At 44.2% G+C, this 23122-nt stretch overlaps 2 protein-coding genes across 13 annotated transcripts in view; one reads left to right on the top strand and one right to left on the bottom strand.

Annotated features, from left to right (window-relative positions):
- Positions 1-16580, top strand: part of LOC105450426 — a 92537-nt gene extending 75957 nt beyond the window's left edge. For 6 of the 12 annotated variants that reach the window (XM_011690248.1, XM_011690247.1, XM_011690253.1 and 3 more), the window contains 12 exons: positions 4645-4786; positions 5126-5572; positions 6036-6186; positions 7406-8140; positions 8221-8442; positions 8520-8972; positions 9060-9191; positions 9302-9527; positions 9822-9971; positions 11004-11108; positions 11278-11440; positions 11561-16580. In XM_011690248.1, coding sequence (XP_011688550.1) covers positions 4645-4786; positions 5126-5572; positions 6036-6186; positions 7406-8140; positions 8221-8442; positions 8520-8972; positions 9060-9191; positions 9302-9527; positions 9822-9971; positions 11004-11108; positions 11278-11440; positions 11561-11858 — 3224 coding nt within the window. In that variant the 3' untranslated portion in view covers positions 11859-16580. The remainder of the gene's footprint in view (positions 1-4644; positions 4787-5125; positions 5573-6035; positions 6187-7405; positions 8141-8220; positions 8443-8519; positions 8973-9059; positions 9192-9301; positions 9528-9821; positions 9972-11003; positions 11109-11277; positions 11441-11560) is intronic. The other 6 variants (XM_011690258.1, XM_011690257.1, XM_011690255.1 and 3 more) reach the window with 4 other exon arrangements.
- A 5398-nt stretch (positions 16581-21978) lies between these two features.
- LOC105450421 lies at positions 21979-22650 on the bottom strand. Its single transcript, XM_011690242.1, has 2 exons — positions 22371-22650; positions 21979-22141 (listed from the first exon to the last, which is right to left on the bottom strand). Exons 1-2 carry the CDS (start codon positions 22506-22508, stop codon positions 22073-22075), a joined length of 207 nt encoding a protein of 68 aa, XP_011688544.1. The 5' UTR covers positions 22509-22650; the 3' UTR covers positions 21979-22072.
- Between the last annotated feature and the right edge of the window lie 472 nt (positions 22651-23122).

Genomic DNA, 23122 nt, shown 5'->3' with positions numbered 1-23122 from the left:
CCGCCGGGGGGGGGGGGGCGAGAGGGTGAAGAGAATCTTACACGCGGAGAAATTTTCCCGGCAGAACGGAGTCGTCTTAAATAACCGAAGCTCGCGCCGAGGCTCCCAAAGGAGGCCTTAACGTTTCGGTTGAGCGCGCCCAGAAGCGTTTCATATCTCCTATCATATCGCTCGTATATCTAACACCTCGATATAATGGCACGATAACAAGCCGATAACGCATCGTTTGCCACCACACGCATTAATCGAGGCTGCGCAAAAAGGCCGCGTGAACGAGGCGCGCGGACGAATTGTAAATGAACGCGAAAGTTAATGTAAACTGCATTTTGTGCACTTAACGTAATGCAAGAGACGGAAGAACCCTAAGAGGTACTTTATTATTTACGATCTGCTGGAAAGATAAAGGAGGATGAATGGTATTTGCGCCGCCGGAACGTGCTCCGGCGCGGGAAAAAAAGTCGATAAGCGGGGAGCACGAGGGGCGAGTTGCAACGAAACTTTTTTGCCTTTCAAAAGCTGCCGACGTATCCAGCGGCGCTCGCCTGGTCCGTTCCGCTAACAGCGGAAGTAGCGAGTGAAAGAGTAGCTAGAGCGACGGGACGGCGGTATGAAAAAAGCGCGGGTTACGGTTATCCCGTTGAAAACGGGAGATAAGTAAATAGGGCGCAGTATAAAAAAAACGAAGAAGAAGAAGAGAGAAGAATAAAATCGGCGAAATGGTCTGTTTTAGACAGCGCGTCTCCTCGTTCCGAAGCTTTTTATTTCCCCCGTGTCGTGAGCGTTTCCTTCCTCGCGCGTTTATATACTCTCGGCGCGGAAAGCGCGGAGTTCGGATAATCAAAAAAAAAAAAAGGAGTAGAAGAAAATTGAGACAATTTTCTGGGGCGAAGTTACTTCGCCAAGAAATTGCCGACCGCGGTTGTCAACCACGTGCCCGTGGCTGGTTGATTCGTTGGCTGACCATTTCCGCTCTGTTTGCGACTTTCGTCCTGACAGAGGAATTATACATTGAGGGGGAAAACAGGCAATACACGCGATATCGACCTGCGCAACGAAACGTGTACATATAAATTAAACTTTGGGGATGGAATCACACGTTAATTTTAAATATTGGCCTAAATAAGAGAATCAAAGTTTTCTTTCTAAAATAATTCGAAACGGAATATATCGAGCTATTATATATTTAATATTTCTCAGCGCATAATGGAATACCGTTTTGAATCCTCCGATTCTCTCCATACGTCTGATACCTCAGAGTAATCTGATTTTGATCGCGCACCCTCAGCGGGTTAACCGCCATGAGATAAGGGAGGAGATTCAAGGAAATAAGGGGCCAAACGGGGAGGGATGCGAATTAGTGAAAGAGATGGAGCAGTAGTGGTAACAGTCGGCGCCGCTTCCTCCCTTCCGCCCCAATAATCAAGTCCCTTGACTCACTGGGCGCAAATTAAAATGACTACGATCTGACGAGATACCGGTGCAGATTGCGCCCCGGAAAGGATTCGGGGTGTCGAATAAAAGACTCGGGGATCTCGTATCATCCCTGCGGGATCTCTTTTGCGAAAGTGACATAATAAAAAAGACAATAAACACAAAATGTGGAACACATCCCGCGCTCAACACTATATAGGCGCATCAACAATCTGCCGCAGTGTACGCATCGCCGCAGTATGATCAATTAAAAATGAATGCGGCCCGCGGCAGCAAGTCCGACACGTTAAATTAGCGTGCGAGTGTGTTCGATCCGCGAGATTGGATCCCGTGCACGGAGTACGCGGCCTAACACGTGGGGAATCAATATGCGTTGATAACGATCAACCTCGTAACGTACTACACGCAAACGACAAATTATATACGTTCGATACCGATGATAATTGCAATATTTACATTCTCGTATGTATCGCGGTCAATCGTTGCGACGATCGATCTGACGTTCGCTTTTTCCTCTTTTTTTTTCGAAATTCACAGACGCGAACGCGATGCGTCAACGAGGCTCTATATGTCCGGATGTTTTCGGTATTTAGAGATTGAATTCGCGAAATGTCAAGTTCTATAGATATTATAACGGGTCACGCATAGAACGCAACGCGACGATGTGAAACACACGCGTAACGCATGTTCGCCTCGTCCGCGTATGTATATTATTTCATTTAACAACGCGCGACTTTTTGACGTTCGATAGATCTGCTTTATTCGCTAGTGGATTTACGCGCGCGATGAAGTGCTCAATTTCAATCGCGTGCGTAGTTATCGTGCGTGTAGTCCTCTACACGCGCGCGGTGTTATACCTCTTTCTGATCTTGAGCCTCGCACACACGAACTCGAATAAAATGCATAAATCATCAGTGCTGCAAATCCAGCGCGCGCGTGAATCCGACTCAATCGTTATCGGCGATAATATTCTTGCGCCGGATTAATTGCGAAATTAATGAAGCGCCAACGCTCATTTATATCCAGATGAAGTGAGTGCGGATGTTGTGCGATGTAGAACGCAGTTCTGCTGCACACAAAATTACACACACACACACACACAATACCCACACACACGTACACGCGCGACACACAGACGGCCGGCGCCTGTACGCGCCGCGAGACTCTTGACATCTCTCTCACCAAGTGGATTGTGGCGATGACTTGATGATTAATGAGATTAGGTATGAAATCGACATTCATCGAGGGCAGGAAGCACCGACGAAGCGTCCCCACTGCAATCGGCGGCGCGAATCGGAAAAGAGTTAGTAGCATGGGCATGTGTGTCTGTCCGTCGATCCAAACCGAAGCACGTTACCTGATATATGATGCCACCCCACGATACACACACATACACACACACACGCACAAAAATGTATATTTATATGTTTTAAATACTTCCTTTTGTGTGTCAACATATATGCCTATATGTATGTGTACATACTATACGTATATATATATCCTTATATACGTACGTTATTATATGATATATGTACTTGGTCCAAGCCGAGCTTCTGCACGCTTTTGCCACGATGGCTGCCTACAATGGATATCAAGTTTCCAAATCGGATGGATGTTGAGCCTTTTTGCATGCACCTTCTTACACACGACGTATATTATAATTACTTGTCACTGTAACGACTAGGCGGAAAGAAGATACTCTACGCGTCGTTTTAAACGCGATAAATGCCAACCGAGAATTTTTCTAATTTTTATTTATCGAAAATTTTTCTCTACCTTTTCGAATCCTTCGCACGTGGACGTATAGTTTTTCAGTTAAAAAATTGAAACACGCCGCAAGTCACCCTCGGGGGGGAATAAAGTTCGATTGTTTCAAATCTGAAGAGTTTTTGCAAAAAGTACCGAACGATTTAATAATGGAGAAGACATACAATGGGGAAAATGGAGAAGCGTCAGCTCTTCTCAATTCCTCGAATATTTCGAGATAAAAGCCCTGCGGGACTCACCTACCTGTGTTTCAAACTACCTGTTTTTAATTAAACTCTCACATAAAGCTGAGTCATATTTATTCATTCGGTTGACGCGCACGTGCAAATAGATGAATATGAAACATGTCCGCGAAAAAAAACTTTCTCCGAAATATAGTCTGTTAGCCGCGTAAGCGTCGAAAGAATCGAATCGACGTTGAGAAAAGATCGTGGCAATTCGTATATTCATCGTATCCGCGCAGGAAAATACGAGTTTCTATTTTCTTAGAATCCCGGCGATTAATATAAATTATCAAGAGATAAATCTTTACATCACTTTTCCCTATCAGTCACCGTCAAAATGAAGTAGCTCGTTCACCAGAGATACGACGGCGGATTGTATCTGTCACAAGTAATAAATGTGAAACCACCGTCGGGGGCGTAAATGCGGGGCTAACGCCAGCAGAGAGATGTGTATCAAGTGCGCATTTGTCGTCAAATCAGAATCGGAACGGGACAGTAAAATTTTATCGCCTCGAGAAAGGAGGGGGGGGGGGCCGACACGATGATGAACGCGCTCGGTTTTCGAAAGCCATAACCACGCGTTTTTGTGGCCGATCGTTCGACTACCCCCTGTCGCGTCGGCTCGGAATCGAAACGACAAATCGACCGAACGATATGTCGCGACGGTCCCCGCAGGAAAGATTGTAATCCCGGCCCGGTTCAACGGTAAGACGGTATCATTTGAGTCAGCCTTTTCCGCGCGGACAACGCAGATCTCTCTCGCGAATCCCGCGTTGAGTCGCGAATTCGAGACGCTTTTATCCGCCCGCGTTTTGCTCCGATTATCGCACGGGGAAGAAAATAACGCGAGAATTGCTCGACGTACGTCATTTCGACGCGTTCGTGCGGGTTTAATGTTGGAATACGGATTCGCGAATAATTGTTTTTTTTATTTCGCACCGACGCGGTGCGAGCAGATGTTCCCCGACGGATATCCGGCTCTGTTAGCTTTATTGGATTAACCCTCGCAGTCGCGTTCTTGGATACTGGCCAGCTGGCAAACTCCGGTAATGTTTTCATTCGGGCGGTATTGTCGCGGCGGTAATCGAATTATGTACACCGCGAGATTAGAAATTTACGCTCTCGGGAATTAAATCTTTCGCAGTTCCCGTTCGCGAGATCTAGGCACTCCGGCCCGGAAAACGGACAAGTCCACCTAATTCTATTCTTCTCCCGTCCGCAGTGATCAGCGCGCAGGGATTAATCGCCAAAGATAAGAGCGGCACATCCGATCCCTACGTAACGGTCCAAGTTGGTAAAGTAAAGAAACGCACGAGGACCATGCCGCGGGAGCTAAATCCAGTATGGCACGAGAAGTTCTACTTGTAAGTAATTTCAAGTTTCTCCGCTTACGCGAGCGGAATGCGTAATTCTCTCTCCGGTCTCGGTCTTGCTCGACTGCGAATTCACCGTCGTTTTCACGACAATGTGATGACGTCAATTGTTGCGTTTACTCATACATGTTTACATTTATATTTACGTGTTTGCTTATCCGTTGTTAAAACACGTTAATGTATACCGCGCGTATTTTCTCTTGTCGATGAAATGTCGGTCGTTTAAAAGCGCTGGAAGAAATTCAATCTACAGTTTCAAGGGGAGTGCGATTTAAAGGATGTTAACGAGAATGGAACGTCGTAAAAAGCCGCAAACTCGCCTGTTCACAGCGAGTGCCACAATTCGTCCGATCGGATCAAAGTCCGCGTGTGGGACGAGGACAACGACCTGAAGTCGAAGCTGCGGCAAAAACTGACGAGGGAGAGCGACGACTTTCTCGGGCAGACCATCATCGAGGTCCGGACGCTCAGCGGCGAGATGGACGTCTGGTACAATCTGGAGAAGAGGACGGACAAGAGCGCGGTGTCGGGCGCCATCCGGCTGCACATCAGCGTCGAGATCAAGGGCGAGGAGAAGGTGGCGCCTTACCACGTACAGTACACCTGCCTGCACGAGAATCTCTTCCACAGCCTGTGCGAGGAGAACGGCGGCATAGTGACTCTGCCCGAGGCGAAGGGCGACGACGCCTGGAAGGTCTACTTCGATCCTCCCGGCGAGGAGCTCGTCGACGAATTCGCCATGCGTTACGGCATCGAGAGTATCTACCAGGCGATGACGTGAGTATCGTCGAAGCCGCGCGTTCGCAATTGCAGGCTATTTTTAATCCAATTTTAATCCAACTCAGCAAACACCTAGTTACATGTAACGTACCTGTTAGAGAAGTTTAATTTCCCACTTAACAATATATAACTGCAATGCAACACATGTCACACATGTGTTAAAGTTATATTGTTGAGTGGGAAATTATAACTAACAGGTACGTTACATGTAACTTGATGTTTACTGGGAAGCCGTTGTCAAAAGTTATTGATTTTGTTATTACAAGGTGATACACATTTAATATATTTAATATATTTATCCTGATTATTGAATCAAGTAAAAATCAAATAAAAATTCCCGTAATAGAAGTCACGTATTGCGCAACCGAGATTAAAATAAGCCGCGTAACTGCCCTGAGACAATAGAAAGAATCAAGACAAATGGTTTTTCGATACGATCGTGATATTTCGTATTTTCCAGGCACTTCCACTGCCTCTCAACCAAGTACCTGTGTCCAGGCGTGCCGGCCGTTATGTCGACCCTCCTGGCGAACATAAACGCGTACTACGCCCACACGACCGCCAGTCCGGCTGTGTCGGCCAGTGATAGATTCGCCGCCAGTAACTTCGGGGTAAGTGCCGGATGTTGAAGATTGTGCCGCGGTATCTCCGCCGCACGCGTACTAGGGCGAGCATGGAAGAGTGAGGGATGGCGAATGCGCCGGGCGAGAGAAGCGAGAAATACTCGTGCAATTTCCTGGCAACCAGCGCGTATATACGTTATCCCGAGCTACTTCTCATATCCTCGGGACGGGTCGCGCGTTGACTTGCGCAAAGGAACGCGCTTTTCGCCTCGATCCTCTCTATCAATTTCGTTCTCACCAGGTCACCAGGAATAAAGGGATCAGCCGACGCGAGTGTATATATATATATACATATATAACGTTGGTTAAATAATTACTTCGCAAACTTTCGAGAGGGATTAAGCCAAGCCTCTGCCGCGGCGTTAAGGCGCTTTGAATAAGGCTTGAATCTTGGCGAATCGGTCATTTAGCGGATTAAAACGGATTTCTTCCAAGAATCAGTAACTGACTTTTCGCCGTGTTAAGACTGCAAAGGACAATAAAGTCCAACGATAAGTGAGAAATGCTTGCGTTCGATTTAAAAACCCGTTAAGTCACGAATTCACGTCTGCATCGACGATTAGCAAGGTCGCGCCGTGTTTACGATTGCATTTTTTTTTTATTCTCCCGTTTCTTAGCAAGTACAACACTTTTCGAAGAAAAGAGAAAAAAATAGTGGAGGGACCCTATGCACGCTACTTAATTAAGATTTTAATTAAGATTCTCTTCGACCGCGTTCTTTTCCCACCATTTGCAGTTTAACCGACGGGCAGCCAAGGCCAGGCGAATAGATTTTCCTGCCGCGCGGGGAATATGGAAATTCTTTTTGCATACCTTCACGCGAATCGACGTTCCCGCCGCCTCCATAAAATAACGAACGATATGTGAACCAAAATTTTGTACGAAATTTAAATTCGTAAATCTCTTAATTCCGGAAGAGATGTATATGAGAGAGTATGCTTCTCATATTCTTGAATTATGCATGATGTTCCTCTTCGAAAATATTACGCGAAACTTTCCCAGTAGCAGGAAGAAATTCGGCATTTAAAATTCTTCGGAAACTGAAAGAGAAAAAATTCAAGTCCTTAGCGAAACATATACGTAGATATTGCATCGATAAAAAAATTCTCGCGATTAAAAAATCGGCGCATTTATCATATTTATTCAAAAAGGAAACCGCAGCTATTATTACTGATAAAAGAAGCTAACTGGACGATTCTTGTTATAGAAAGAAAAATTCGTCAAGCTACTGGATCAGCTGCACAACTCTCTCAGGATCGACCTGTCGATGTACAGGAACAATTTCCCGGCCTCGAGCCAGGAGAAGCTGATGGATCTGAAGAGCACCGTGGACCTGCTGACGAGCATCACGTTCTTCCGTATGAAGGTCCAGGAGCTGTCAAGCCCGCCACGTGCCAGCACCGTCGTGAAGGATTGCGTGAAGGCGTGCCTGCGATCGACCTATCAGTTCCTCTTCGAGAACTGTTACGATCTGTACAACCGGGAGTTCCAGGCGGATCCGAACGAGGCGAAGCGGGACACGGACGATCACGGGCCACGGCTGGACTCGCTCGACTTCTGGCACAAGCTGATCGCCCTGATAGTCTCGGTGATCGAGGAGGACAAGAACAGCTATGCGCCCGTGTTAAATCAGTTCCCTCAGGAGCTCAACATCGGTCAACTGTCGGCGGCCACGATGTGGTCGTTGTTCGCGGTGGACATGAAGTACGCTCTGGAGGAGCACGAGCAGCATAGACTGTGCAAGTCCTCGGCCTATATGAATTTGCACTTCAAAGTCAAGTGGCTGCACGCCAACTACGTTAAGGACGTGCCGCCGTATAAGGGCGCCGTGCCAGAATACCCGGCCTGGTTCGAACCCTTCGTCATGCAATGGCTCAATGAGAACGATGACGTCTCATTAGAATATCTCCACGGTGCCTTTAGTAGAGATAAAAAGGAAGGCGTAAGTGCTATGATTTTATCATCACGGTATCCCGATGATGCAGCAGCGTTCTTTAATGATTCTTCAATCTTTTCTTACAGTTCCAGAAGAGCAGCGAGCATGTGCTCTTCAGCGTCTCCGTTGTCGATGTTTTCACACAGCTGACGCAGTGCTTCGACGTGGTGTCGAAGCTCGAATGTCCGGACCCGGAGATCTGGAAGAGATACATGAAGAGATTCGCGAAGACTATCGTCAAAGTCCTGGTGGCTTACGCGGATATAGTGAAGAAGGAATTCCCCAGCCACATGAAGGAGGAACGAATTGTACGTGTTGGATAAAATTTGCGGAAATTCGAACGAAGCTATCGACAGACTTTATCACGAATTGTTTTATTCCGCAGGCGTGCATTCTCATGAACAATATCCAGCAACTTCGGATACAATTAGAGAAAATGTTCGAGTCGATGGGCGGCGACAAGCTGGAGGAGGACGCGGCGAACATATTGAAGGAGCTGCAACAACAGCTGAACGGCGCTATGGACGATTTGGCTATACTATTCGCGAACAGTTTGGAACCGCGAATAACCGTTTCCGTCAGGGAGCTAGGAGACCTTCTGTTGGCTATCAAAGGCGGCGGACAGGTAACCCTGTCGCAGCCGGCGCAAAGAAACAACGTAACCGCAGAGGCCGACGACGTTCTGAGGCCGCTCATGGTTCTGCTCGATGGTAGCCTGTCTCTGTACGCTGAATCGTGCGAGAAGACGGTATTGAAGAGACTATTGAAAGAACTGTGGAAGATAGTCATGAGAATTTTGGAAAAGACTGTCGTCTTGCCACCTATGACGGATAAGAGCGTATGTATTACAATTAAATCTTTTTTTAGAAAAAAAATTAATAGAATATATTAAAACGGCATATATTACGATTTGTGTTTCTTATAGATGATGTTCAAGAATCTGACGGATAACGCCAAGAATCTCGCTGCGAACGCCAAGATAGAGGATATGTCCAAGCTGTTTAAGAACCATATGGCCGGGAAACCCGACGTTAAAAATGCCCTCAGCGGAGTTATGGTAATAGAAACAATACATTATTCAAGTCGTAAAAATTATTTGAATAAACTGAATTATCTAAATTTTTACGAAGAAAAGTCGCTATGTGTTAAGCATTCTAATTCATTCAGGATATTTCCAAGGAAGTGGAGAAGAACCTCTCGCCGAAGCAGTGCGCGGTTCTCGAGGTCGCCCTGGACACGATCAAGCAGTACTTCCACGCCGGCGGTAACGGCTTGAAGAAGACGTTCCTGGAGAAGTCGCCGGAGCTGCAGAGCCTCCGTTACGCGTTGAGCTTGTACACGCAGACGACGGACACCCTCATCAGAACCTTCGTCACTTCGCAAGTCAACCAAGGTAAGTCGCTCTGAGTATATCATTGACATTGCAAATTAATAAACAGCAAATGATAACTGTTATTTTATAACTATATATTATTTTTATATGTGTTTCTTGCTATGTAATTGCGAAACGAAATCACGATAAAAGCGGGACTAATCAGGAATACACACGAATTAATTAGACACAAACGATATATTCTAAACGACACATTACACACGTTCCGTCGCGCAACTGTCGCGCGATGTAATACCGGCGCGCGCGTGTTTTTACACTCACACATTACGACGTAATGAAAATTGTCGGGAACAGTGCCGCTGAACGATGCATCAACGCTACATCAGCGTCAGCGTTCGATGAGCAGCGAGAGAGGTGACGAAGGGGACGGAGCCGAGGGTATGGAAAGCCTCGAGGAACCCCTTCGCCAGACCAAGCCCTCTCTTCGTCGAGAGAGTCGACAAGGTATCACCAGAGCAGACTTTAGAAGGTCGCTGGAAGTGTCGGAGAGACTTTTAGGCCGTAGTGAACTGATCGTTTTCTCGAGACATCTTTCGATTCAATTTCTCTTCTTCTTTTAACAAATTTGAAATAGTTTAAAATAATAAATAAGGCAGTTCAATAAATAGGAATAAATGGCCGATATACAGATTAATTTTAGTATTAAAAATCTTCATGTTTCTATCAATTTTTTACGTTTCTAAAGAAGGAAAATGTTTGAAAAACGTCTCGACAACGATAGCTGTGTTAGGAAGCTGTGCTATTATCACTGCCGCTGCTGCTACTGCCGCCACTCTTGCCGCTACTACTACTGAGAACTTTACCGACCAGCAAAATGCCTCTTTCGGCCTCATAGTTTCTCAATACAACGCTTCTGACACACACGTACACACATATCAAGGAAACTTTGTCATTTAAATCACTAAATCACCACACCACGATCTTCTTACAAGCTCGTGATATACTCGCCGTTCTGTCTAGCGCCACATTGTTCCTCCGAACGTTTGAAGGAACGAACACTCAAAGAAAAAGGATTTCACGGATTGATCGATCCAATCGATCGATCGTCTGCACCATGGACACTTGTACCATACTTGTACCTGCACTGAATCATTCGGAGATTGTCGCTATAGAGCCCTCCGAATATATAAGAAATGAATTTATTTTTTTCGATGCAAAACCGATGAAACCAGAAAATTTTTAAATTTATAATTCTCGACACACACCGTGTGGCTGAATCATTGAAAACTTCGCGGTGGCTGACTTCGTCTTCTCTGATAATTACGCTGACAACAAGTACCTGACCTGCCTATTATCAGAGCATGTAATCTGCTCTAGAAATAGAAATCGAGAATAGACTCTCTTAGCCTCTCTTAGTCTCAGATCATAGCATAGTCAGATAGAATCAGACGAAGTCCGCGTAGTGTCTAGATGCCATTCTAAAGCTTTATGACCTTCAAGTACTCGAGCGTACATTTTGACTGCAAATTGTTGAAGTTCCAGATACCGCTGCTTCAGAAGAGGGTTCGGTGGGCGAGGTGAGCATCCAGGTGGATCTCTTTACGCATCCGGGAACGGGAGAGCAAAAAGTCACCGTCAAAGGTACGATTGTAATCTCGTAAAATTTGTAAAATCAATCGTGTAATTTATTATTATTTATTATTTATTATTAATATATTATTACAACTTTAATAGTTGTAATAATACCATTTGACATAATTTGACTCGACAATTAGATAAAAAAATATATAAAAATTTTTTTATTCCTCAGTTGTGGCCGCGAACGATTTGAAGTGGCAATTGGCAACGGGCATGTTCAGGCCGTATGTTGAGGTGAATCTAATCGGACCGCATCTTACTGGCAAGAAGAGGAAACAGTCGACGAAATCGAAGAGCAATAACTGGTCGCCGCAATTCAACGAGAGCTTCGACTTGTAAGTTTCAATGCAAAATTTAATTTATTATTATTTTTTAAAATTTAATTTAATGTAATTTAATGTAATCGATAATTACTAACATTTTTTCTCTGACTCTTGCCTTATCTTTGTTCTCAGCATGATCGGTAACGAGCAACAACAGCTGGACTTCTACGAGTTGCATATCTGCGTGAAGGACTACTGCTTCGCGAGGGAGGACAGGCTCGTCGGAGTGGCGGTGATGCAGCTCAAGGACATCGTCGAGGAGGGCTCGTGCGCGTGCTGGCTGTCGCTCGGCAAGCGTATCCAGATGGACGAGACCGGCTGGACGATCCTGCGCATTCTCTCGCAGCGCAACAACGACGAGATCGCCAAGGAGTTCGTGAAGCTGAAGAGCGACATCAGGCAGGAGACACCGCTGCCGAATCCCACTTGAGGAGATGCGACGTTGCATTAAATAAGCCGATAGCGAAGCGACTCGAGTACTTCGAGCTTGGAAAGAGCACGAAGTGGAGAAGAAACGAGAAGAAGAAGAAGAGAAAGAGCAGGAAGAGGAGGAGGAAGAGAAGCAGGAGGCCGTCCAAAGGGGGTTATGCATTTGATGCCTTCGGTGCCACAAAGCGAACGAAATCTTTCACGATTCCGCGAGAGAGAGAGAAAGAAAGAGAGAGAGAGTATGTTAATTCGTGCGATTCACCCGGCGAGAACGATCGCCCCGAACCCTTCCGCCCTTCTTCTTCGCCTGAGAGGCGCACGACTCAAGGAGGGACGAATCCTAGCAACGGGATTTGACTTACCGCGGAGCTTCTTCTCTCCAGCTTCCCTCGCGCCGTGGAGTTCAGTCGAGCGTAATTCCTCTCCCTTTTTTACGACTCACACGCACACACACACACACACACACACATACACACATACACATACAAAAAGCTTCAACCCCGTCCCTGGACAGCGACGACGCGCCGGGAACGATCATCTTCCACAAATCTCGAGATGGGACGACAAGCTAGGTCAACGCCCGCGTGGCTCGGCGTTCGTCCTGCGTACTACTACAATAATGAAAAAAAAAAAGGATGATTCCTCCCGCCTGCGTTTGCAGACAGATAAAAGAAATCGAGGAAGCGGAGCTCGACAACGACGATGACGAGCGACGCTCCGGTACTACATGAGACTTAGAGACACATCGGACTCTTCTTCGTGCGTGTGTTGCAGGCGAGACGCAGGGGGAGACGGAGATACGAAGGAGAGAGTGTATTCGCTAGACAAAAAAAAACGCGAAACGTGAAAACAGTGCTGCCAGTACGCAATATATTTGGTAATATTCGTAACGTAATTGATAGGACGAGAGAGAGAAAGAAAGAGATTAAACATCGCGAAGAACTCAAGTACGCGTACGCTTCGCGCAAAAGGAAACTCTCTCGATCGGACGCGCCGCCGTTCGCCGAAAGACTGACTTCGAAATGAAAGAGGACGAAAAGCGAGTCCACGTGTGGTGGGTCCTTCGATCGCGACGCGGTCGCATATACGCTATAAAACAGAGGGCGAAATCGACGCGTAACACCGCAAGGGTTTTACGTGCCACGCACACATTACACACCTCACACATAAGTCTACACGCGCGCGCGCGCGCGCGATATGACCGCGTCCGTTTCTAGGCCGTTTGTTCGGGAGGACGAAGTTTACTGTAGATACGTGAAAACATTGTTGAGACGAAGAGGTTTTTTCTAAATATACAGTTTAAATGTAGCATTGCGTACGACCAAATAGGCACGTCCTGTGACGTCACGCAGCGGCGTGCCGTTAGTAATAAAAAAGAAAAAAAAACCAGAAAGAAGTTAGTAAGGCATTGTAATTGTAAATTACGTTCTTATCCGTAAGATTATACCAGAAATGATCGTAAGAGTCTGACTGTTGCTGATGCTGTTGCTGCTGTTGCGAATGACGCCGAGATCCGCCCGAAAGCTTCGAGAGAGCTGCGCGAGAGCGGCAGATACCGATTCCCAGACCGATTGCGAGCGGAGGATTGTACGCGCGATTGATCCCGCGCCTCCGCGAAAGTTGCGTACTTAAACGTAAGACAGAGAAACACGTACACACACACACACACACACACACGCTCAGAGACGCGCTGCGAACGCGAATCCTCGTTCTACGAACCGGCGAGCGAGCGAGCCTGCAAAATTGAACTTTACATTCCTGTAAACTAGTGTTGTCGGCACTCGGATACCCGGGTACTTCCGAGTATTATCTGAATGTGTGACGCGCGAATTGGGTAATACATCTGAGCGACCCCGAGTAACGTCGAGTGAACGACAACGCTATACTCGTAATCTTGTAGCGCGCCCAAGTAATTATATACCGTAGCTTTTGATTCTCTCTCTTTAGCTATCGCTGTTTTTTACGGCAACGCCTATCCTCGGAAATACGACATGAGGCAGTGGACGTTAAAGAGCTATTATTATTAGTACGTGACTACTGGCTATACCGTCTATTAGCTTCATCGCGTCTTGTAATACATCTCGCCTCGTGCGCATTAGCGGACGTTCGCCCGTCCGTAGAAACGCGTCTACCGCGTCTTCGCCGATCTCTCTTATCGGGAACTATATATAATATTCGTATTCGGGCCGACGGCGAAAGGGGGTGAGTGGAGAATCGTACATCGGGGCCCCTCTACGCCACATCTGCTATACGATCGCTACGAAGCTTCGGTCGGATCCCTCCGTGAGAGAAACTCGATGGGACACCGCGACCTTGTATCCGATGAATCCAATCATCGTCCAGCCCAGGGCTGCAAAGTCGGGCGGGGCAGGTACAACACAACTCCGGAGATTACGCTATTATATTCAAAAAGTTTCTACTACGTAGTACGTCTAGATTATACTTACGTATTGTGTATAGTGTCTAAAAACTGCTGATGTAGCTGCGAGCGCGGAATTTTCGATCGGCAGACAGAGAAAGAGAGACGAGAGCCATCGCAAAAAAAAGTGAACGTCCGATCATTTCAGTTGCAGGTGCTTAACAAATCTGAGTAGGTATACATTGAAACATCAGGCTATGAACAGAAGAATTTTACGTAATAGTGCTCGAGCTCACTTCTTTAAGAATCTAAGAAAATTAATCTTAACGTTAAGAAAAAATAACTTGACATTAATCATAAATTAATAATTTGTATTCGTTAAATTTAGATCAATTTGTTTAAGTATTTTTAAAAAGAAAAATGGAACAAATTGTGTTAGCATCGATCCTTCAAAATATCTTTCAATAATGTAAGATACCTGAAATCATATTAGAATTCTGTTAGAAGCTCCCCAACTTCAATTTGGAGATCAATTTACGAAGCACCTGCATCTGCGTCGTTGATGGCGTCGGAAAAATTCAAGCTGGTAGAAAAGAAGAACACGGGTCCGCGATCTCGCCACCATCTCTTCATTTGTAAAAGTGTCTATTTTCTCCGCTGCCTAACACTTAAGTACATTACTTAATACGAAAGGGCTGGCGAATTCGGCACCTCAGATCGGCCTTGTCGACGGGCCAACACCCACGAGACGATTACCTCGATTACTCGTTATCGCCCTCCCGTCCCCTCCCCAGTCGTAAATCCACCACTATATCACCGTGCGACCGTCGACGGGGTCGACCGCCAATTTTTCCTCCTACTCTCCGCTTCGATTAATATCTTGTAAGCTTAAAATGAAAATATCTCGTGTATTCTGTGATAATTACCCTTTAAAGACGACACCGACACGCTACACCTTACACGCACAAGAAACATATACACGGTACACGGTACGTACGTATGGGGGGAGACCCGCAAACGGAGTCCGCGTACGCGGAAGGTGGAGATATTGTACAGAGAAATTGGAAACAGATAACAAATGATAGATACGCGACTACAACATTACACCGATCCTTAAAAACATAGCAACAGTATTTTTCTTCTTTAAATACATTCCCATATTTCTATTCTCTGTAAACGTCCGAGGAGTCTCGTCGCGATAATAATCGGAAGAGAAAGAAAGAGAAAGAGAGAGAGAGAGAGAGAGAGAAAGGTATATATAATATATATATATTACATATATGCAGAGTGATTCAGATGTAGTCTCCACTTCCCTTCATCTATCGATTCTGCGACCAATTCACAGTTGATTTTTCCTTAGCAAAAGTTATCCTTTTTCACAAATGTCTAATGTTTAAGTCTCAAATAAAAATACTGTGAAAGTAAAAGTCACTTCGAATTGAATAAAGATTAAGGGCTCTGTCATCTCTATACCGTTCTCGTTGAAAATTCTTAGACTTTTTATCGCCGTACAGTTTAAAAACTTATCGCTGCCTCGACACTTTTCGTTAAGGAAAAATAATCGCGAAATTGATCGAAGAGTCCGTAGATGGGCGAAACCTGGAACACCCTGTGTATCGCATCGACAAATCGTAACTCTTCACCCGCGATGTTATCAGCCGCAGGAAAATACAGATGCGAAGATACGGGACGCAAAAGTGTGTAGCGCATAACTGCAAGAATATTTCTAATTCCGGAAATTCAGTAAACAATTACATATGATACGATAACTGATGAAAAAGAATCCAGACACTTGAAAAAATTTGAACGAGCAAAGCTCTGAAAAATTACGAAAAAATTCACGGTTAAAATGTACGTTTAGCACGGATTTTACAGTTCTTCAGCCTTTTCTTAAAATATATTTTCCAGTTTTGTATCATTCTCGGTCCTCCGAGTGATAATTTTAAATAAATGTTTTACGTTTCCTTAAATTTCGGAATGATTCGGAATCTTAAAAGGTTAAAGGCGAATTATCCGCTTGCAGTCATTGCTTTTCTATTTCTTTCAAGAAAAATGTTCAAAGAATAAAGTGTTTCGGATTATCTCTTCTTTCCGAGGAAAGATCCCCAGGAGATCGCCGTAAACTTTTGCGTCCGGTCACGCCGACGAATGCGTAGAGAATTAGAAATTCAAGGCAGACTCCAGACCGCTAAGTAAGCGAGATACACACATTTTTTTCTAGCAAAGAGAAGAGAAAGATCACATACAAAAAGGCAAACTAAGGAGAGAAAAAAAAAGATATACACAACTGTTGACAATACTATGCTTGAGAATCGTATTGACACATATGTAATGTACCTAATAAATATATAAAACAAGACGGGATGTTTGTGTTTCGTAAGTAAAAAAGCGTAACTAAGAGTAAACTCGTAAATAAGGGCGCGAGGAGGCACGATGAAACTCGCGCGTGAAACGCGGCACGCGCGTAACCTTTCGCGCGTATATCTTCACCAGCGTGATTTATTAGGTAATTACGATTAACGAGAGCGAGGAGAGGAAGCAAGCTTCGTCGTCCCACGGAAATAGCGCCGTTACCGTCGAGAAAAATCTTTTCGAGGAGAAACGGAGGAGGAAAGAACGAAGCGAAAGAGAGAGGGACATGAGGGTGAGAGAAAGAAATTTCGACGACACGTCCGCCGCTACGCAGCGTGCGAGGGTGACCCAAAGCAATTATGTAATCCGAGTATGAAACACGCACATTTGAACACAAAGAGATACCTGCGTAGAATCCAGAGTACCGAATCTTCATCGATAAACGTTTCGTTTATTCATTCACACCGACGCGTTGTCCTCCCGCGAACTGGATGCACATATGTATATAATGACACGTATGACACACATGAAATGTATACACATCGCACATACACACATACACGCGTGGGATAGCGCTTGTGTGACTCCATATATTCACATGATCGAAGCTCCGAACGCACGCGCCGTCGTTACGCTTCTCATCTCGTGAAAACGAATCATTGTCATTATTACCATTATTATCATCATCATCGCGCGGGACGACGATCGCCCGGTGAATATCAGTATTGTCTCCCCGTCCCCCCCACTGATCAATTCGACGACAATCCGCCGTATCGGGCGGCGATTGTGCGGTTCGGGCAAGCGCGCATTGCCTCTCGAAATCCTGACAATCCTGGTGACATCAATGCACAGTGAGACGCGATTCACGGAGGATGTCGGCTCGCATCAATCGCACCGTTCGACTAGATATATATAGATAAATATATATATATATATAGAGATCCATATATGCAGCATGACTTGCCTCGTTTTAGGGATATATCGCGCATCCATTCATTAATATCGTGCCGCACGTATAGTTAGCGAATAAAAAGTTAGAAGACGTAAAAAATCTCTTCCTTTGAGGTCGTGAGAAATTCTATTTCGTATATACGTTGAAGGAGCTACTCGATTTTACGACGATTCGTTAATCGTTTCGTGTTAGATACTAAACGCGAGATCACAGCTGTCGTATGGCCAATGTCGCGGTCCGCGGTTCCGACGGTGTATTCAGCGTAAATACGATCGTCCCACTCTCGCGTCATGTTGACGTTAAAAAGAAAAGGCGACCTTCCATGTACCTACTAGATAAATAAAATTAAAAATTCTCAGGCGATCGTATCTCCCAAACGCTAATTGCACCGCGAGAACACGGGAGTCCCGCTCGTTTATTGTTTACATTTATATTCAATGAGTTCGTGCATGATATTTAGAAAATAATCGAGTGTATACGGATGGAATTCAGAGAGAAGTGTGGTATAAGAGCGAAAGAGAGAGAGAGAGAGAGAGAGAGAGAGAGAGAGAGAGAGACAGGGAACTCAAAGCCCAAACGATTAGTTAGGTAATTACGGGGAAACATTGTAATCGAATGATGGGAGAGAAAGAGAAAAGAGAGAGAAAGAGAGAGAGAGAGGGACTATTAGAGCTATATCGTTGGATCATCGCACATGCATACACACACCACGTGCCATATCATCGCATTATAATATATCAGAGAGACAGAGTTTAAATACTATTAATTTTAAGTCGTAGCTAGATATACAGTTGTATACATAATGCGTACATATATATATATATATATAAATATATATATATATATATATATGTGTGTATATATATATACGGCGTGACGGAATCACGCGGGTGGAAATCCGGCACGTGTACAGCATTCGTTTGACTAACTGTGATTCGTTGCTGGTCTTTATTCGAGTAACACGACATTGATAAATGGTATACATAAAAATCAAAGCAGCACCGGGCCGCTAATTCTCTTTTGATTTCCATTAATCGGCCGTGTTTCAGGCCGGACGAAGCAGCTTAGCCTGCTCTCACCGAACAGTTGAATGTGATTGATTAGATTTGTAAGGACCGTTATATGATACATATATACGGTGTGACACGAAGGGGCGAGTGAACGGATGGAGACGTAGACGAGATGAGAAAATTGGTTATCACGGAACATTTGGACAAGACTAAACGGACGTTCGAAGATATTCGTTTGGTGAATCTTCAATTTCAGCGAAAAGCTACGCTAAAAGCGATTGCCTCGTAAGAGAGTTATAAACGATAAAAACGCACGCGTGTGCAGCCTTTCCTCAATTCATTCGCCTCTTCGAATGTGCTCGTGCGTAAGCGAACGCAGTACGACGAGATAGAATTCCTTTGCTGTTGCTATACTCGGATATCGACCGACGCTACTTACAATCGCGATCACAATTATTTCGGCTCGGACGGAAACCTCGAGGTTTCCGGATTCGGCTACGGGAAGACGAGGGAGAAAGATTCGTTAGTGCGAACCTTGAATGTTCATTTCGCCCATCGTCATTCGCCCATCGTCATGAATGTCATGATAAAGCGAGTCACACTCGCGTCGACACCGCGCCGAATTGCGTCTGCTCGCCGTTGCCCGACCGAAAAAAAAAAATACCCCCCTTGTAATCTAACGTTTTCTTTTCCTTTCACATCGACAGTACACACGCACGTGTAAGATATTATCGCATCTCGATCGTGTAATCACAGAATATATTGCACATACGACTGCACATATTATATACATATTTACAAGTGTGTATATACATTATATATATATACATTATACATATTATATATATATACATGGTCATGATCGCGATCCGTGTTGCTGTCTCACACCCGCTCGATCGCAATAATTCTGACTATTAATCACTTTCACTTTATCTTTCCTCGAGCGAATCTATTCTAAAACATATCTAAAACTCAGAGAGAACGTATAACTTTTCCGCCCATTTTCATTACAAAATAATATTTTAAGAGTCATATTGTATTATTATACAGGATGTCTCTGTGATTCTCTAAGCGCGCTTCCTTTAAACTGCAAATTTCTCAATCAATCTCAAGTCGATTTTGTCTTTACACGAGCATCTTGTAGGGAATTGAAAGTGAAGGGCTTTGTGTGGGAAAATTAAGGATCGCAACAAAGAGTAACATTCCTCTCATGTTTTCATGTAAAATTACGTTCTTCTAGTTAATTCTAAGTGGACTCTACTCGGACAGGATTTTAATTTTGAACTTATTAAAAAACTTATTTAAAAAAAAAATGACATTCAGTGTTAAAGGATTACGATATAAACTCGTTGAGAAAACTAAAAAATTAAACGAAAGATTCTTTGGGCAAAGCAGTTCGGAGAAATTACGCTTAAGGAAAGATATCTTGTGCAAATATACACAGACTGTTTATTATTGTATCATAAATTGTCTATATCAGCTTTGCTACAAATATAACATACTTCGCCGAACATCTGAAAGGAAAGTGGAGAAAGATCCCAAGGAGATATTCCGAGACAGCCACGGAGCGGTGATTTTCCGAATGCCCATTATCCCATTCGAAATTACCCTCTGCCCCGCCATAAAGATTCCACATCGTATTCACCCCCATTGCGTTGTCATATGTATGTTACACAACACGCTATGCCGGCATTTTTTTTTTCCTCACTATCGTTCTCCTTTTTCGTCTCGCGCAAATAGGAGTACGCAGGTAAAACGGATCGAGCGAGAAGCAAAATAACGGATGAGAATATTTACACACCTCCCCAATTTCCTTCAGAACAATTCTGCGTTAGAAAGAACTTTTTGAGAGACAAAAAAAGGAAGGGAATACTTTTCTGTCACTTTTTACTTTCCCTTTTTTCATTACTCTTGTTGCAGCGTCGCGACAAAAAAAGACGGAAAAGTGGAAACAGGAGTTTAAAGTATTCCGATCTTCTTGGGATAATTGTACATAAAAAGAGAAAGATATTGTTGCGGAGTACTTCGAAATGCATTTCGTTATTGATATTGTGTTAGTATGGTAAAAAGTGACAGACGGAAACGGGCGCTGATTTTACCAAAAATTCGATTGCGTTGCGTTTGCATCGTCGCATATATACTTCCGCGTTGTAAATGTTTTTGAATCTTCGTTGTAAATGTTTTAAAAAAAAAAAAAAGAAATCACGTTGCCTATTGGTAAAAATTGTTCGCGCATCTCGCGAGGAGGAACGCATTAGCGGCTGCATCTCGGCCGATCTCCGATCTTCGAGGAATCTCGCGTCGACTCTCCGAGAAACGATTCTATCAACGTCGTTTCAATTCCCTGTAATAGCAAGTGATTGTTTCTTTCTAGAATAATAGAGCGTAGACACGTAGAATAATATGCATATAGTAATGGACGTAATTTAGTTAATTATAAGTGAAGCTTGTTAAACCAGGTTGGTAGAATCGATTCGGAAGCGCGAGAACCGAGTTTGTATTAAAAAAAAAAAAAAAAAAAAAAAACGCGTTCGGGCGATCCGGGCGGCCGCTATCATGCCTCCCCGGCGAGTGTCTGTAAAGTATTGAAGTTTTACGGTTTTACGCGGACGTCCTAAGTGAACGGAGTCACACGTTCGATATGACAATTAATTTTCGCATTTCCCCACCTCCCCCTCTACCCCGTCCCCCTTCTTCCTCCACCCGTGAGCCATTCGTACACTTCTATCGTTCCTCGTTTTTTGCGATCAATGTACCATATCCGAAGGGTGCTCTTAAAAAATAAAAAATAAAAAAAAGTGGAATAGCGAAACGAAAAGTGAAAGTGAAACTTGCGATGTATTAAAAGAAACGGTGCTTACCGTTGAGCGTGGGGTAGAAAGGGATGGCTTTCTTATTGGGATAAGCTGCCTCAGGGGAAGGTAAATCCAGGGACTCTAATAAACTTATCCGAAACAACTTGCCTCTGTAGTTATTCCACGTGTTTCCGTCGCCGCGGCCGGTGTCCGTTGGCCCTCCTTTTATTCCATCCTTTGTGATATTTTTCATGTAAAGTGACCAGATTGTATTAAATTGAAGTTTGCAAGCTGAAATATTTTAGAATATACTACGATTCGATTCCCCCCGCGATTAAAGCGTTTTAAGATACGCAAGGATATTTTTCACAAATATTAGAATCGTTTCCTCACAAATAAAGTTATTTTCCAACTTTCTATCGCTACTAACAAAAATTGAAAATTTGATAAATAACATAATTATCGATATTTCTCAAAACCATTAAAATATAAAAAAAATCGTCGCAACAGAAGTTTCGTGTTGTTTCATCATTGTAGAAAATTGATATAATTTTGTGACGATCGCGATATCAAGTATATAAAAAAGCTTTTAAATTTATAAAGTCCCCTTATGGAGGTTTTCTTCTTAAATTCTAATTTAATAGATAATATTATTATAAATTAATATAACACTGTTTATTGCTACATTTTCCCACAGGAAGAATACGCATACATAGTCACTGTACAATTATAATTAATAAAGTTCTCTCAACGGATCCATCCTGATTGAGGTGGAGTGATAAATTTCCTACACTCCTCTGCGAATGCAATTTCTCTCTGTAATAATAAATAACAATCATGATGTTTACGCTTTATATCGAGAGTATCTAAGATTTAATTTAAACTATCTAAAGACGAATTCCATGTGATAATCAATCTGCTAAAGTCGAACGATTTTAGCTTCAAGATTTCAATCTGAAATGATCCTGAAGTTAAAATTAAATAGACGTTGGAAAAATGCGACGTGAACTTGGGAATTTGAGATCATAACAATCGCAAAGGTTACCTTCACTTTATCCTTATCTGGTATCCTAGGATATGGGCCTAACGGATCTCTCTGTCCGTACCACCAGTCAGTGGCGATAAATACGTTTAGCTGCACCATCAGTAATATATATGTGATACCGCCCAATGTTCGCATCATCTTGGAGCAGGTTTCGAAGAATCACGGGATAACCAAAATTATTTTGCCGTTTGCCCGATCGAGACATGCGAGAGACGTACCGAGCTACCGAGACGTACGGCAATCTCTTACGTTAAGATGCAGTGACGCCAACGAGATAGCAGTTCGATCGAAAACTTCCTAGACGGGACACGTGACTACCGCAACTTGCCCAAAATTCGCGTTATGAAAAATTGCTCTCGGCTTCCGCGTCGAGTCAAATCAATTTCGCCGGCATCTTTATGATTTTTAACGCCGGAACGTCGAATTCTAACAGCAGGTTCCAACATCGAGATATATAAGTGGCTAACTTCACGTTCGCCAACCGTAGGAGCAGCTGGCCGGAGCAGCCAGTCACGCGCGTCGAGTAAACTCCAGCACAGCTGGTGCGGGTGCTCTCGTCTGCTTCTTTGCGTCGCGAATCACGCCGAGGGAAACGTGACGGAAATTGGTCTGCGGGAGGGAGCATCTTGAGAGAGAGAGAGAGAGAGAGAGAAATCTCGTCGAATTCTCACGTACGGGGTATCTGTGCTCTCGTGCGAACGCGCCGTTATGCGGCGAGGAGAGAGTTAGGTCGGCGCCGCGCCGACAGGTGG

This window comes from Wasmannia auropunctata, unplaced genomic scaffold (assembly GCF_000956235.1).
Source record: "Wasmannia auropunctata unplaced genomic scaffold, wasmannia.A_1.0 LD336061.1, whole genome shotgun sequence".
Classification (NCBI taxonomy): domain Eukaryota; kingdom Metazoa; phylum Arthropoda; class Insecta; order Hymenoptera; family Formicidae; genus Wasmannia; species Wasmannia auropunctata.
Note: the sequence above shows the minus strand (reverse complement) of the source record. Positions and strands in the feature narration are given on the sequence as shown.

Coding starts and splice junctions, on each gene's coding strand:
- LOC105450421 (XM_011690242.1), bottom strand. CDS start 22,508: ATGATGCGAACATTGGGCGGTATCACATATATATTACTGATGGTGCAG. Junction 22,142..22,370: donor CAGATAAGGATAAAGTGAAG/GTAACCTTTGCG, acceptor TTATTATTACAG/AGAGAAATTGCATTCGCAGA.